This window comes from Phaethon aethereus, assembly GCF_964289735.1.
Source record: "Phaethon aethereus genome assembly, chromosome: 2".
In the NCBI taxonomy this organism is placed as follows: domain Eukaryota; kingdom Metazoa; phylum Chordata; class Aves; order Phaethontiformes; family Phaethontidae; genus Phaethon; species Phaethon aethereus.
This window is the reverse complement of record NC_138582.1, coordinates 102,292,117-102,304,309: the sequence shown is the minus strand read 5'-3', so window position 1 is coordinate 102,304,309 and position 12,193 is coordinate 102,292,117. Positions and strand designations below refer to the sequence as shown.

General features: G+C 41.9%; 1 protein-coding gene across 1 annotated transcript in view; it reads right to left on the bottom strand.

Moving 5' to 3' along the window:
- CDKAL1 (CDKAL1 threonylcarbamoyladenosine tRNA methylthiotransferase) overlaps window positions 1-7,500 on the bottom strand; it is a 448,747-nt gene extending 441,247 nt beyond the window's left edge. The window contains exons 1-2 of the mRNA XM_082014683.1: window positions 7,305-7,500; window positions 4,291-4,403 (exon numbers count right to left, since the gene is read on the bottom strand). Of these exons, the coding sequence (XP_081870809.1) occupies window positions 4,291-4,403; window positions 7,305-7,468 (277 nt within the window). The 5' untranslated portion in view covers window positions 7,469-7,500. The remainder of the gene's footprint in view (window positions 1-4,290; window positions 4,404-7,304) is intronic.
- Between the last annotated feature and the right edge of the window lie 4,693 nt (window positions 7,501-12,193).

Genomic DNA, 12,193 nt, shown 5'->3' with positions numbered 1-12,193 from the left:
CACACATACTGAATTCCTTTCCTAAACAAACATGTGGCTTACAGTATTTGAGAGCTCCCAGCTTGCCCACTTCCTCTTTTCCCACAGTAGGCATTACTTGTCTGTACCATGAGAGTTTCTTCCTCCAGGGTGTATCTCGAAGGGAACACTCTTGTAGGTCTGCAGGCATATCTAAACTATACAGTGAGCCACACTGCCAAGAAATCAAAACCAGTTTTAGAACCAGTAAAGCCACCATCAACTACATTGTTTCCAGAATATGAACAAGTACCATGGTACAGGCCTACACTGATAGCAGCTGGTCCACACATTTCTGTGTGGCTCAGACTTCACAAAGGAGCCTTGTGTTCCCACAGGATGGTATGCAAGACCTGTTCAGAATACTGCCTACCTTCACATTGCAAAAGCAACTAGAAAAATAGGTTCAGCTCTTCTGCTGGTTTCCCTCTGCTTTTTTTTTTTTAAGATGATGCAGTTCCTGATTTTTAATCAGCATTGCTGCTATTGCAATATCTGTATACTGCCAACTCACACTGCACTCTCTCCCCAGACAGAGGTAGTTTTTGCTGGGAAAAATTGACGCACAGCTCTCAGTCACCTTTGGATATAGCCACTCCTGAAAGCAAGTGTGCTTGTATAGGAAGAACATTTTCAAAACAAAAGGAAAGGCAAAGGGGGCGGGGGGGAGGAGGGGAAGAGATAATACTTCCTGAACAGAGTTCACATCAAGAACGGGGTAGAATCCATGGGATTCTACAGGGATAAGGAATAGTATTGGAATAAGATTTTTGCAACAAGCCATAAAAAATACTTCTATAATTAGAAGACATCATTATATCAATGTTCAGTTTCAGCTAAGTCAACTTATAAGACAGGGTGCATTGTTACAACTTCTATTCAGCAGTGAAAGTCTGTTTGATGCTGCTTTTCTTTCTTCTAATTTTTTTCAATCTTGCAATTAGATAGCAGACATTAGAAACAGTGCTTGACCATTTCCCTTATAATGAAGCAAGAACTGCAAGTAAAGGTCACATTTTATTTTCTAAAACCAGAACTTTATTCCAGCATCTCTTCAGTAAGTGTTGTTGACTCAAAAGATTAGGAACATGTAGGAAAGCAATAAAAGTGTTTTGATTAGCCTAAGTAACACCTGTCAAAGGCACTGTGAAAACAGATAATCTTCCACCTTCGTGAATATTTCTGTATCTTTCCTGAAGTTCGTAAAAGCTTCCCATTAAACTAACAAATTCTAGCAACACAGAGGCATTGATTTAGAAATCAGCTCTTGCAAAATATTTATGGAACTTTGTTATTTTTTTGCATAGTTTAATTTCAAGAAACATTTGAAATTTGGATTATGTTAAGCAATTTACTATCACTGAGTAACTACACTGTATAGGACAAAAAGATATTAAATCCCTTCTTGGCATTCTATCTGAACTTCACAGATGACTGATTTTTCAAGAAATCATGTTGGTTTTTTTCTTTTTAAAGGGATTGACAAGAGATACTAGAGAAATGTTGGGAAACTTTATATTGGCATTTCCTCTACAGAAAGATAGACAGCATGAGCAATAGGTTATGCACTGGATGCTATAAATCTTAACTGCCACTTTATGAAGAGCAAGACTCTGGTCTTTTGTCTCAGTGCACACCTTTGACAAGGAAGTGACCCCATTTTCTCTGTACCCTCCAACTGGGTATTGCTGTCTGCAACTAGGATCTTCCATAAGCCTTCTCTTCTTAAGGCTGAAGGAACCCAGTCTCTCCTCATACATTGTGTGCTCCCTAGCCATCCATCTTGGTGGCCCTCCACTGCACTCACTCCACTACACCAATCTCTCTTTTCCTGAGAAGCCCAAAACTGGGTCCAAGCTGGATCACTGGACACAGCCCTCCAAATGCTGTCTCACAAGTACCACATAGAGCTAGAGGATCATTTTCCCAGACCTGCTGGCTATACTCCTGCTAACACAGCCCAGGACACAGTTTGCCTTTTTTGCTACCAGAGCACATTGCTGACTTATGTTCAGCTTCTTGTACCTCAAACCCAAAATCTTTTTCTGCAAAGCTGCTTTCTAGTCAGCCTGCCCACCCCCACCTTTACCACCAGCTAGGGTTACACCAACCCTAGGATTTTGCATTTGCCTTTGCTAAGTATCATACTGTTTCCGCTAGCACTTTTTCTAGTCTTTTAAGGTCCCTCTGAACCACAGCACTGGTTTCCAGCCTATCAGCCACCTCCTCCAGTTTGGCACGGTCTACAACTTGCTGAAGGTACATTATATCGTCTATTAAAGACATTAAAGAGATCTGTTCCAGTATGAAACCATGAGAGCCATTATCAGTAATCCATGCGGTAGTAGAGCACTTTCATATACATGTCCCCAGTAGCATCACTACATTGAGGTGAAAGGCAGTTGCCCTTTTCACCACCTCATATTCTCACACACAGCTACCATATTTGCAATACTTGCACTGAGTTCCAGCTTCATTAACAGCCTATAAAAGGAGAACATTCAACAGATGGATTTGTGAAAACTTACTTTAGCCAGAATTTGTAGCCCATATTTTTGTTCTGTTGAACAAAACTGAAGTTTCCAGAGGTCCTTAAATACATCAGCTTAAAAAGAAGTTACCGAATTTCACAAAGAAGAAACCACACTGGGTAATTTCTGCCTACCACTTCAGCATTGGGGTTTGTTTGTTGACTTAATATATGTATATACATACACACAAATAAAGTAAATCAAGACATCCATTTAATAATGACCAGAAACTAGCAATTTCATGTACCGTTACCAAAATTACTCTGCAGGTATTTCTGTCCCAGCTACTGTAATATCTATTCAGTTTTTAGTTCTCAGTTTCAGATTCTAGAATAGAAATAAGTCTACATCTAAAGTTACGAACACTTAATTTTCTAAAAAGAGAAGGTATCAAAAATTTTAAGTAGTTCCTTCCTTTGCTGCACCCCATCTTTCCTACACTTCTGCCAATAAAATTCCAAAAGCACAGGACAGCCATCTGAATCTTCACAAGCCAGAAGCAGCTTCTGAAACACTATGCATTAGAGAAATTAAGGTAAAGAGAAGTTAAATTTAAGAAAGCCATAACAAGCTAAAACTGAAAACTCATTTGTAGCCTTACACAGGCAGTTGCCACAAACAAGGCTTTTTGGACCAGCACTCCACTTGTCTGAAAAGAGCATGCCTACTCCAGAGCTGATCTGTTAATTGAAGAATCACCTGGGTTCCATAAAATAGCTCAGCACTTGAATAATTCAGTATGTAGTTTCTACTTAAAGACAGGAAGATCAACTGCAAAAAAGGAAAATTACATGTAACAGTTTAACAATATCATGAGATGTTAAAGAAAGAAACAACCATTTTGTGAAATCAGGAATAAAGTACTGCTAGCAAAATATCAGGAAAGACAGCTTTGCAGTCTTTCAGTACAAGCAGGATGCAAGTTTAAATACAAGACAGATCAAAACTTGAATTAATGAATAAAATTTAAATTTTTACTGACTAGTGAAGCTACACAGAAGTATTCAGATAATAGTTCTCCATTGACACAGAACATCAATCTATTTTCAGCTTTCTACAGCTTTTCTTTCAACACGTTTTGCATCAAAATGATGAAACGTGGCCAGCACAACCACAAGTTCAGGTTTTTTGTTTAGGGTTAAGGAGCAGGGAGGGGTGGAACAAGATTGACAAGGAGTATCTTAAAGTACTTGAAGAAAAGAAGAAATAGCATTTTCCGCTTTTTCAAATGTACAAAATACAATCCTGTATCATCCCACTGCCATCACACTAATTGTCCCTCACGAACCAAAGGATCATGCACACATAGTTCAACTCTGCTCCAGCAGCAAACACACACATCACTAAGTGACAACACATTTCCTTCCTCTCTCTCTTCCTTGGGTTCCATCAGTTACAATCAGACAACCAGTTAGATTCTGCATAAGAATTAAAACTTTTCCTTCTGCTCTTATGAAAAGTTTTCAGTTAAGTTTAGCAAGCAAAACACCCACAAAAGACACTGCAGGACATCTATTAGATGTCTGCCCTGTCAAGAAAACGTAACAATTCTGAAAGCATTCATCTTGTAATCATTCTGCTTAATCCCAGGAAAACACTACCTCATCACCTGCAAATCAGAAAGAGATCAAAGAGGGATTTAAACAAGTGTAATTAAGACTAAAGAAATTTGATGACAGCTGGACAGCTCTGAACATTCACTCAAAAAACCTGAATTATGTGACTTGTCTGATATTGTTACCTGTAATTTTGTATCCATATGCAGCCAGCTGCCCAGCCATATATTCGCCATCTGAATTATTATGAGAACATCCCCATGTACGAATCCAGATTTTCTGAGCACCAGGAATAATGCTGTCAAACAAAAAATGAATGAAAAAGGCAAGTTAAAAGATGAGCAAGCTTCCCCTTTAAGTTCACTGAACACACTCTAACTGTAATTCTACAAATATAAAATAAGCAACACAAACAGTTACAACTCCAAAACAGCTGGGGAAGAACATCATGATTATGTGGTTTTAGTGTAGTGGGTATTAGGTCTGGCTGACTTGAAGTTAACTTTCTCCACTGAAACTCACAGCATGCTGTGTTTTGTACCTGTAACTAAAACAGTGTTGATAACACATCTGTGTTACAGTTATTGCTGAACAGTGCTTGCACAACACTAAAAACTTCTGTTTCCCACTGTGCTCCACCACAAGCAGGCTGGGAACAGACAACAGGTTGGGAGGGAACACAGCCAGGACAGCTGACCCAAATTCACCAAAAGGATAATCCATACCAGGTGGCCTTGTGCTCAGCAACAAAAACTGGGTGTTTGGTCTTTCCAAAGCAGCCATCATTCTGAGACTGGTTGGGCATCAGTCTGCTTGTGGGAGGTGGCGAGTGATTGTTTTTTGCATCACTTGCGTTTTCCCCCTCCCCCCTCCTCTTTCCTTCACTTAAATTGTATTTATCCACAAGTTTTCTCTCTTTTGCTCTACCAATTCTCTCCCCCAGTCTACTGGGAGGGGGAATGAGCAAGCATCTGGGTGCCTGCTCCATTGCTGGCCAGGGTCAGCCCACAAGTGGCAAGAAAAGAATTTTAGAATGGAGAAGGATCAAGAGCTGTACGATAAAAAGAAATTCAGTGCACTGAAGTTCAAACTTCAGTATGCAAACAAGTAACTTTCTGAAAATTGTATCATTAACAGATGACCTTCAAGTGACTGCACTGAAATTAGGCCACCAGCGAACAAACTGTTCGAGCTAAACTGAAACCTTTTGATATTATCACACCCCTTCATTGTAGTTCCCTCCATACAAGACATCTTTATAGATTCTTAACTTAAGCCTGCCACCAACCACACTAACATCTGAAGGCTCATGTCCCAGCCTTCCTGGGCTGCTACCACCACAGCATGGTGTATCTGCACCATGGAGCTAGAGCGCACAATGGTTTAAGAACCAACAATAAATTCTGCAAGAAGCTCTCACTGAAGCTCCTGGGATAACTGTGCCAATGAGCTAAAGATGCCAGTACAAGAACAACACACATCCTAGAACACAATCCTTTACCCTGCCCACATCTCTTTTTTTCCTCCATCCAGGCTTCTTTTTTTTTTTTAAAGGTATTTCCCCTAGCTAGGAATAGAAATTTGTTGATGGAAGATTAATGATCATTAAGTAGACATGTGCAACACGTTGCACATGTACATTGTATTTAGACTTCCTACTGTCTAAACAAGATACATTCAACATGCTCTCTTGGGTCAAAACCACTAAAATACAGCTTGTTAGATAACGTATAGTACCTAAATACTTAGGAGAATAGAGTGCTAGTGAGAAGTATCTATAGACTGCCAGTTCAGCTGTACATACACTCCTGGCAGAATGGGGGTCAATGCACCTTTATGGGGCTTCACAGAAAGGTGCATTGGTATGCTTAGAAAATCTCTTTTGAACACTAAAGAAAAAACAAAATTGAATTTCCTGTGCATTCCAGACATACTTTATTTTCATCTTTATAATGTGGAGAAATTTTATACAGCAGCTTGAAATTAATGGTGAGGACCCAAAAATCCAGCTTGGAACTGCAGTAGAAACTAGAATAAATAACCGAATTCACCTATACTTTAACCAATTCCACTGCAGCAGAAAATTGATTCTGTTCTTATGGGAATCACAAGAAGGAAAAATGCAAAGATACGTTCTTTAGTTACTGCATATTATTTCCACTGAAATAAAACAGTATGTTCAAAAGAAGTCTCACTGTTTCACTTGCAGGATGTACGTACAAATAGTACAGCCTTTGGAAATCCCAGGTTCCAGAAACCAGGTGCAAAAACTGAAGCAAGGGAGATGTACCCTTGGTGGGAGAGGATCAGGTGAAGGAATACTTCAGCAAACTGGACATATGCAAGCCTCTAAGATGGGATTTACCCACAAGAAACTGAAGACAGTACAACAAAGGGCCATGAAGATGATTAAGGGACCGGAGCACCTCTCATAAGGCAGGCTGAGACAGCTGGGACTGTTCACCCTGGAGAAGGTTCGAGGGATCTTATCAATGTATATAAATACCTGAAGGGAGGGGCCAAAGAGGACAGCTCTCTTCAGTGGTGCCCAGTGACAGGAGCAGAGGCAACAGGCACAAACTGGAACACAAGAGGTTCCCTCTGAACATCAGGAAACACTTTTTCACTGTGAGGGTGACCAAGCACCGGCACAGGTTACCCAGGGAGGAGATACTCAAAAGTTAGCTAGGCACAGTCCTAGCCAACTGGTTCTAGGTGGCCTTGTTTGAGCAAGGTCATCTCTAGATGACCTCTAGAGATCCCTTACAACCTCAGCCCTTTGGCGATCCTCAGAATTTTGTTTATATTTCTCATTCCAGATGTCAAAAGGCTACTCCAGGACTGCATTTTGAAGAGCTCTGCTTCTATTGAGGTAATTAACATGAAGCAGACAATTTTTTATAAATGTTCCACACATAAAAGCTTAAGTAGCAGGAACCGTTTTTTCCAGCCTGATTGCTCCATTAATTAATATCTCAGTCATAACTGATTTCTACAGAAAATTTGTCTAGGACAAGAAATTTGCTTAGGATTTATTATTCATTACTGCTACACTTTATAAACGCTGTTTTACTCATTTTTCTCTTCTATTCATATTTTACATTATGAGATAATAAGAACTTTCACCTTATTTTTAGAAGCTGACAGTGCACACAAGATATGAGAGAAGCCATGAGATAGGATTGATGGAGGAGTTTACCTGTCACTTGGGGGATCATCATCTGTCTGATTTTTTTGTGAAATGCGTTTTCGCACTTTTGGAAAAACGTTCTTTCTTATAAATTGCCGATCATGTGGTTTCAAATCTTCTGCTGACACAATATCTTCAATATCTTCAAGCACTGAATCACAGGCAGCAGGCATCTTCAAAAAGCCTTAGAGAAGACTGGTATTAGCAAGCATTTGAATACAAAACGAAGGTCTAGTTATCTACTGCACATGTTCTCATAAAAAAAAGTCAGATATATTTCTACATATACCTGCAATAAATGATGCATATGAGGGATATTGAGCACATAAAAACAATCAACTATCCAGAGGTATTTCCTGATGTCCTCTTCCCCTGAGACCCCTCAAACACAGGTAAGGAGAAAGCCACGAACCATATAGATTTTTTTTTTTTAAACATCTGTACCTTGTTATCTTCTAAATCAAAAACCCTGCAGCTTCTCTGACATGATATATCCAAGATAAAAGTATTCTTAATGTCAGGCATCATCATGAAATAATGATTTCACGTTATGCGATTGATATGCTTCCACTCACATCACAGAAGAAGAATGAAAGATACAGCATTCAAGTGCCTGCTTCAGAGGCTGTTCTGGCTCTTTCATTTGCATGCTGAAAATAGGTGCATGGTAGTTCACTAAGTCTTCATAGTCTTTTTGAAAACAAACCGAACTATTCCTAGAATGCCTCATCCCACAGGGCTTTCATTGGAATTACTTCATTCATCAGACAGCAAAATAACAACTCCTGTCCTCATGTACAAGATGCTAAACAACTACACCTAGCTAATATAAAATAGCTAGATTATCATCTGGCTAATATACTAGAAGATCATTGAAATATAATTATGTTTGCCACAAGAAAGTAAATATATATGCATATATATCTCCCGGCAGATCTCAAGATCCAGAGGAGCTTTCAGGAAAGAAAAAAAGTTATTTACTAAAGGAGCCTATAAAAAAGTTACTGCATTAATTACATGTCTCACACTGTGCTATATGTAATTCTTCATCAGAATAAAGTCTAATTTACCATTGGAAACTTGGGTTAGTGTATGTCTCAACAGTTTACTAAGGCAATCACACAAGGGCATTTCAGAGTTTACAGGAAAAATACAATACTTTCCTAACTGACAGTGAAGAACAAAGTAAACAAAGCTTTAATTTCTTTAAAACCAGATTTCAGGAACAGAAAATTCAGGCTACTGGCCTATAAAATACTTTCAGGTGTTGCAAGTGAATTATTAAAGAACATAAGTTAAACACCTGTGCATTTTCCCTGTATGAATGCTTCAGTCAATCTTGCAAAATGTACTTTGAAATAAAACTTCATATAACCTGAACCATTAGATATCTACATTTAACTTTAAAATGAATATAACGATGTCACAAAGAAGATGCCTCTGACAAAGACATTTAAGCATTTAGTATTCTTCTAGATCAAAAACAACTGGACCTATAAAAAACACAGCAAACGATGAACCAAAATAAAAAGCTATGAAAAAGTCTAGTGATAAAGACTACTGGAGGTGGGGGGAGGTGACATCCCTTACACTTCCTTATGCCACTAAGAGTACGTACAAATAGGTAAAGTTATCAACTCAACACAGGGAAGGAAAAAAGGGTTTGATTTGGGTTTTTTTGCTCTCTTCCAGAAAGATATCTGTTATAATGGAGCAGCTAGCAAAACAAGTAATCTTAGTTTATTTCAGTGACCCACAAAAGAAATAATACAGCCAAAATAAAATTCATACCTTTTTAAGCTTAGTCTAAATCCTCTTGGATAATAATACTGGGGAAAAAAAGAAAAAATATATGGCATGAACAAGCAGAACTAGCAGACAGAAAACTGTGAGTTCATGTTACTGCCCAACCAGCATTCATCCTCCCTTTGCAGAAATCTGCTTCTTGCTCAGTTTGACCTCGTTAAGACTGGGTATACATGCTGACTGGCTGCCAAGGTGGAACAGTCCCTGTCCTCCCCTGAACAGAGGCACTAATCTTTTTGCCTTTCTTTTATAGAGTCTTTTCTGCCAAAGTCCAAAGTTCTTCCACAGTTTTCCTCCCCCGGATTTATGTCTTCAATGAGGAGTTTAAAATTTTGAATGAAAGAAGGGAAAGAGACTGACTGACAAGAAGAATGCAATTTCTTAAGTTTAGTTTCCTTCAAGGGTTTGATTAACAACAATTTTTAGCTAAGACAGTCATAATTTTTTTATAATTATAAACACAGTAAAGTCTTTTCAGAACAGAATACTTGATATCTGCACTAGTTCCATACGCATGCATGAGATCTGTTCTTCACAAGCAAATAAGTAAATTCCTGCAGGCACTCTGACAGGCTGACTGAATTAAGAGGCAATAATAAAATTAGAAGTTAATGTATTCTCCTTATACTACCAAGTTGTAGCTACATTTCTCTTTAAAAAGTGTTAGTAAATAAAAAACAATGAAAGCGTCTTTAACATCTTGACACAAACAAAACCTCCCTCATCCTAGTCTAGTTAGATCACTCCTCTTTGATCTTACGTATACCAACGGAGTGCTTCTTTCCACAGACAAAATTTCCATCCAGGTGGCAGAGTGCTGCTCTTTCCTCTATTTACCAACAGGTGTCTCCGGTAAAGCCCCAGGCTTTTACCCCCAGGCTTGCACCGAGCAAAAAAAAAACTGTAGCGTTAATATAAAATAACAACGACCTACCGCCCAGCCTGGCTCGTCCCCAGGTGCCCTGGGCAATCTTGTTCCGTGCCCGCGGGCAAACGGCAGCCTGGTCACCGCCTCACCCAGCCTGGGGCCCGACTGCGGCTCGCCGCCCCCACACGCACCCCGGGCTCCGACACCCCTGAGGGTACCCGACCCCCGAGCAGCAACCCGGCCGCCAAAACCTCTGGGGGTTCCCGCCAGAGGGGTCATCTCCCGCTCCCTGGCTTTCACGCGGAGCCCAGGGGAGGCCCCGCAGGGGACGGGGAAGTCGCACGGACGGGACGCCAGCAGAGCCGGTCCGGGGGTGACAGGGGGGAACACGACTCAGCCGCTAACCGCCATAGTTAGACGGCGGAAGGGCCGAGGGGGGGCATCAACGCCGAGCTCCGGCACTCACCTCCTCCAGGCGCACCACCACCTCAGCCGGGCTCCGCCATCACAGCTGCCGCGCCCCGCCCCAAGGCCCCGCGCGCGCAGCAGCGCCGCGACGGCGACCGGCAGCGGCCAAAAATAGTCCGCCGGGCTCCGCGGTGCTCCGCCTCGGCGGGGCGGGGGCAGCGGGGCGGCACGGCGGCCGCCAGCGATACGGGCCTGCTGGCCCCGCCGGCAGAACGCCGGGGTGTTTGGGAACCGGGCTCGGCGCTCCCGCTCCTTTCGCCAGTGGACTACCGTACATTGGGGAAGAGCAGAGCTGAGGCCTGCCCGGAGCTGGGGGCGGCGGCCGTTAGGGCCGTTTGAGCCTTAACGGCTCCGCTATGCGGCCGCTGCGCCGGGCCACCCCGGCCCTCAGCCCGGAGGGCGGGGAGAAACGGGGAGCGGCGTCGCTTCCTCCACTCCGGGAAAAAAATGCCGGGCGCGGCCCTGCCTGCATCCCCTGGAAGCTGGGCCGGGGCGGCCGCCGCGCTGCCGGCCGCGGGGGAGGTCGCCCAGGGCCCTCCCTTCAGACGGTGGCGGTTGACAACAGCTGCGGGCCCGGCCCGTTCTCGTCGCCCTTAGAAATAAAAGGGTGCCCCATCGGCCCGTCAGCGCCTCTGGGCAGAGGCCCGGTGGTTCGGCCGCAGCGCTCGTGTCCCTTTTTGAGACTGTTCTCCAGAAGCGTGGCTTTAAGGACGTGGGAGCTGGGAACTGCACGGCATCAAGTTGCCAGGCTGCTGCTGCTGCTGTTGCTGCTGTTGTTGTACTGGAAGCATGAGATATTGTAAGACTGAAGGTGAAGTCGTGGAATGGAAAATGGAATTTCACCATCAGTGCGCATGGCTGTGTTTGAAGGGCAAATAAGCAGTGCTGGGGCATCAGCTGAGCACCAAGGCCATGTGTCCTCTGCTCGAGTTCCCCAAATTCTTGGAGACTCACCTTTATTTTAATTGAAAATTAGGTCCAGTGATACATACCCAGTTAAAACATTTGGATTCTGATGTATCTGATCCAAATGAATGAGGAACTATTTATTTCTGTAACGGCCACAACATTTTTTTATTTTTAATCATTAATTTCCTCCAAATAGAATGCTAGTAGCAACTTTTCTGTTTATTCTGGAAGACATGGGTCAAAATATTTAATCAATGGCTAAGGTTTCTGGCATCGTTTTCCTCCTATTTAGGGCTAGTAGCAACTTTTCTGATTAATATTTGGGAAGATTTTAGTCTGGGTGTTTGGACTTGGATGGCTAACACTAGGGCTCTAAGCAGATAGATTGTTAAGTGTATAGTTTCCTTGTTGATCGAAGTGTTATAGAGGGTGAGCATAATACTACTGCTTTGTTTCTAATATACACAGTTGACCTAAAGAGGTTATTTATATTGCATCTTCAACATATTTATTTTATCTTGGGGTAGCCTGCTTTGGAATATAAAAATCAGCATGTCTTGTAATTGCATTTCAAACATTAAGTTACTCTCTTTAGAAGGAGCCTTTGGAACCATTATTTTATTTTCCAGATAGCAGATTATAGTCTCCCTCAAACTGGAGGGAAAGTGAATGAAGGCCCTGAGTGTATTCCATAAGCGGCCTGCTGGTCTGCTAGCAGATAAAACTTGGCAACTTCTGCTTGTAAATATCACTTCCCCTCCCTCAGTGGTGCTTATTTTATGTCAGCTTATATGACAATGTTGACAGGCAAAAAGAGGGTAACAGTGAGAATGAAGTACCAGGAGAG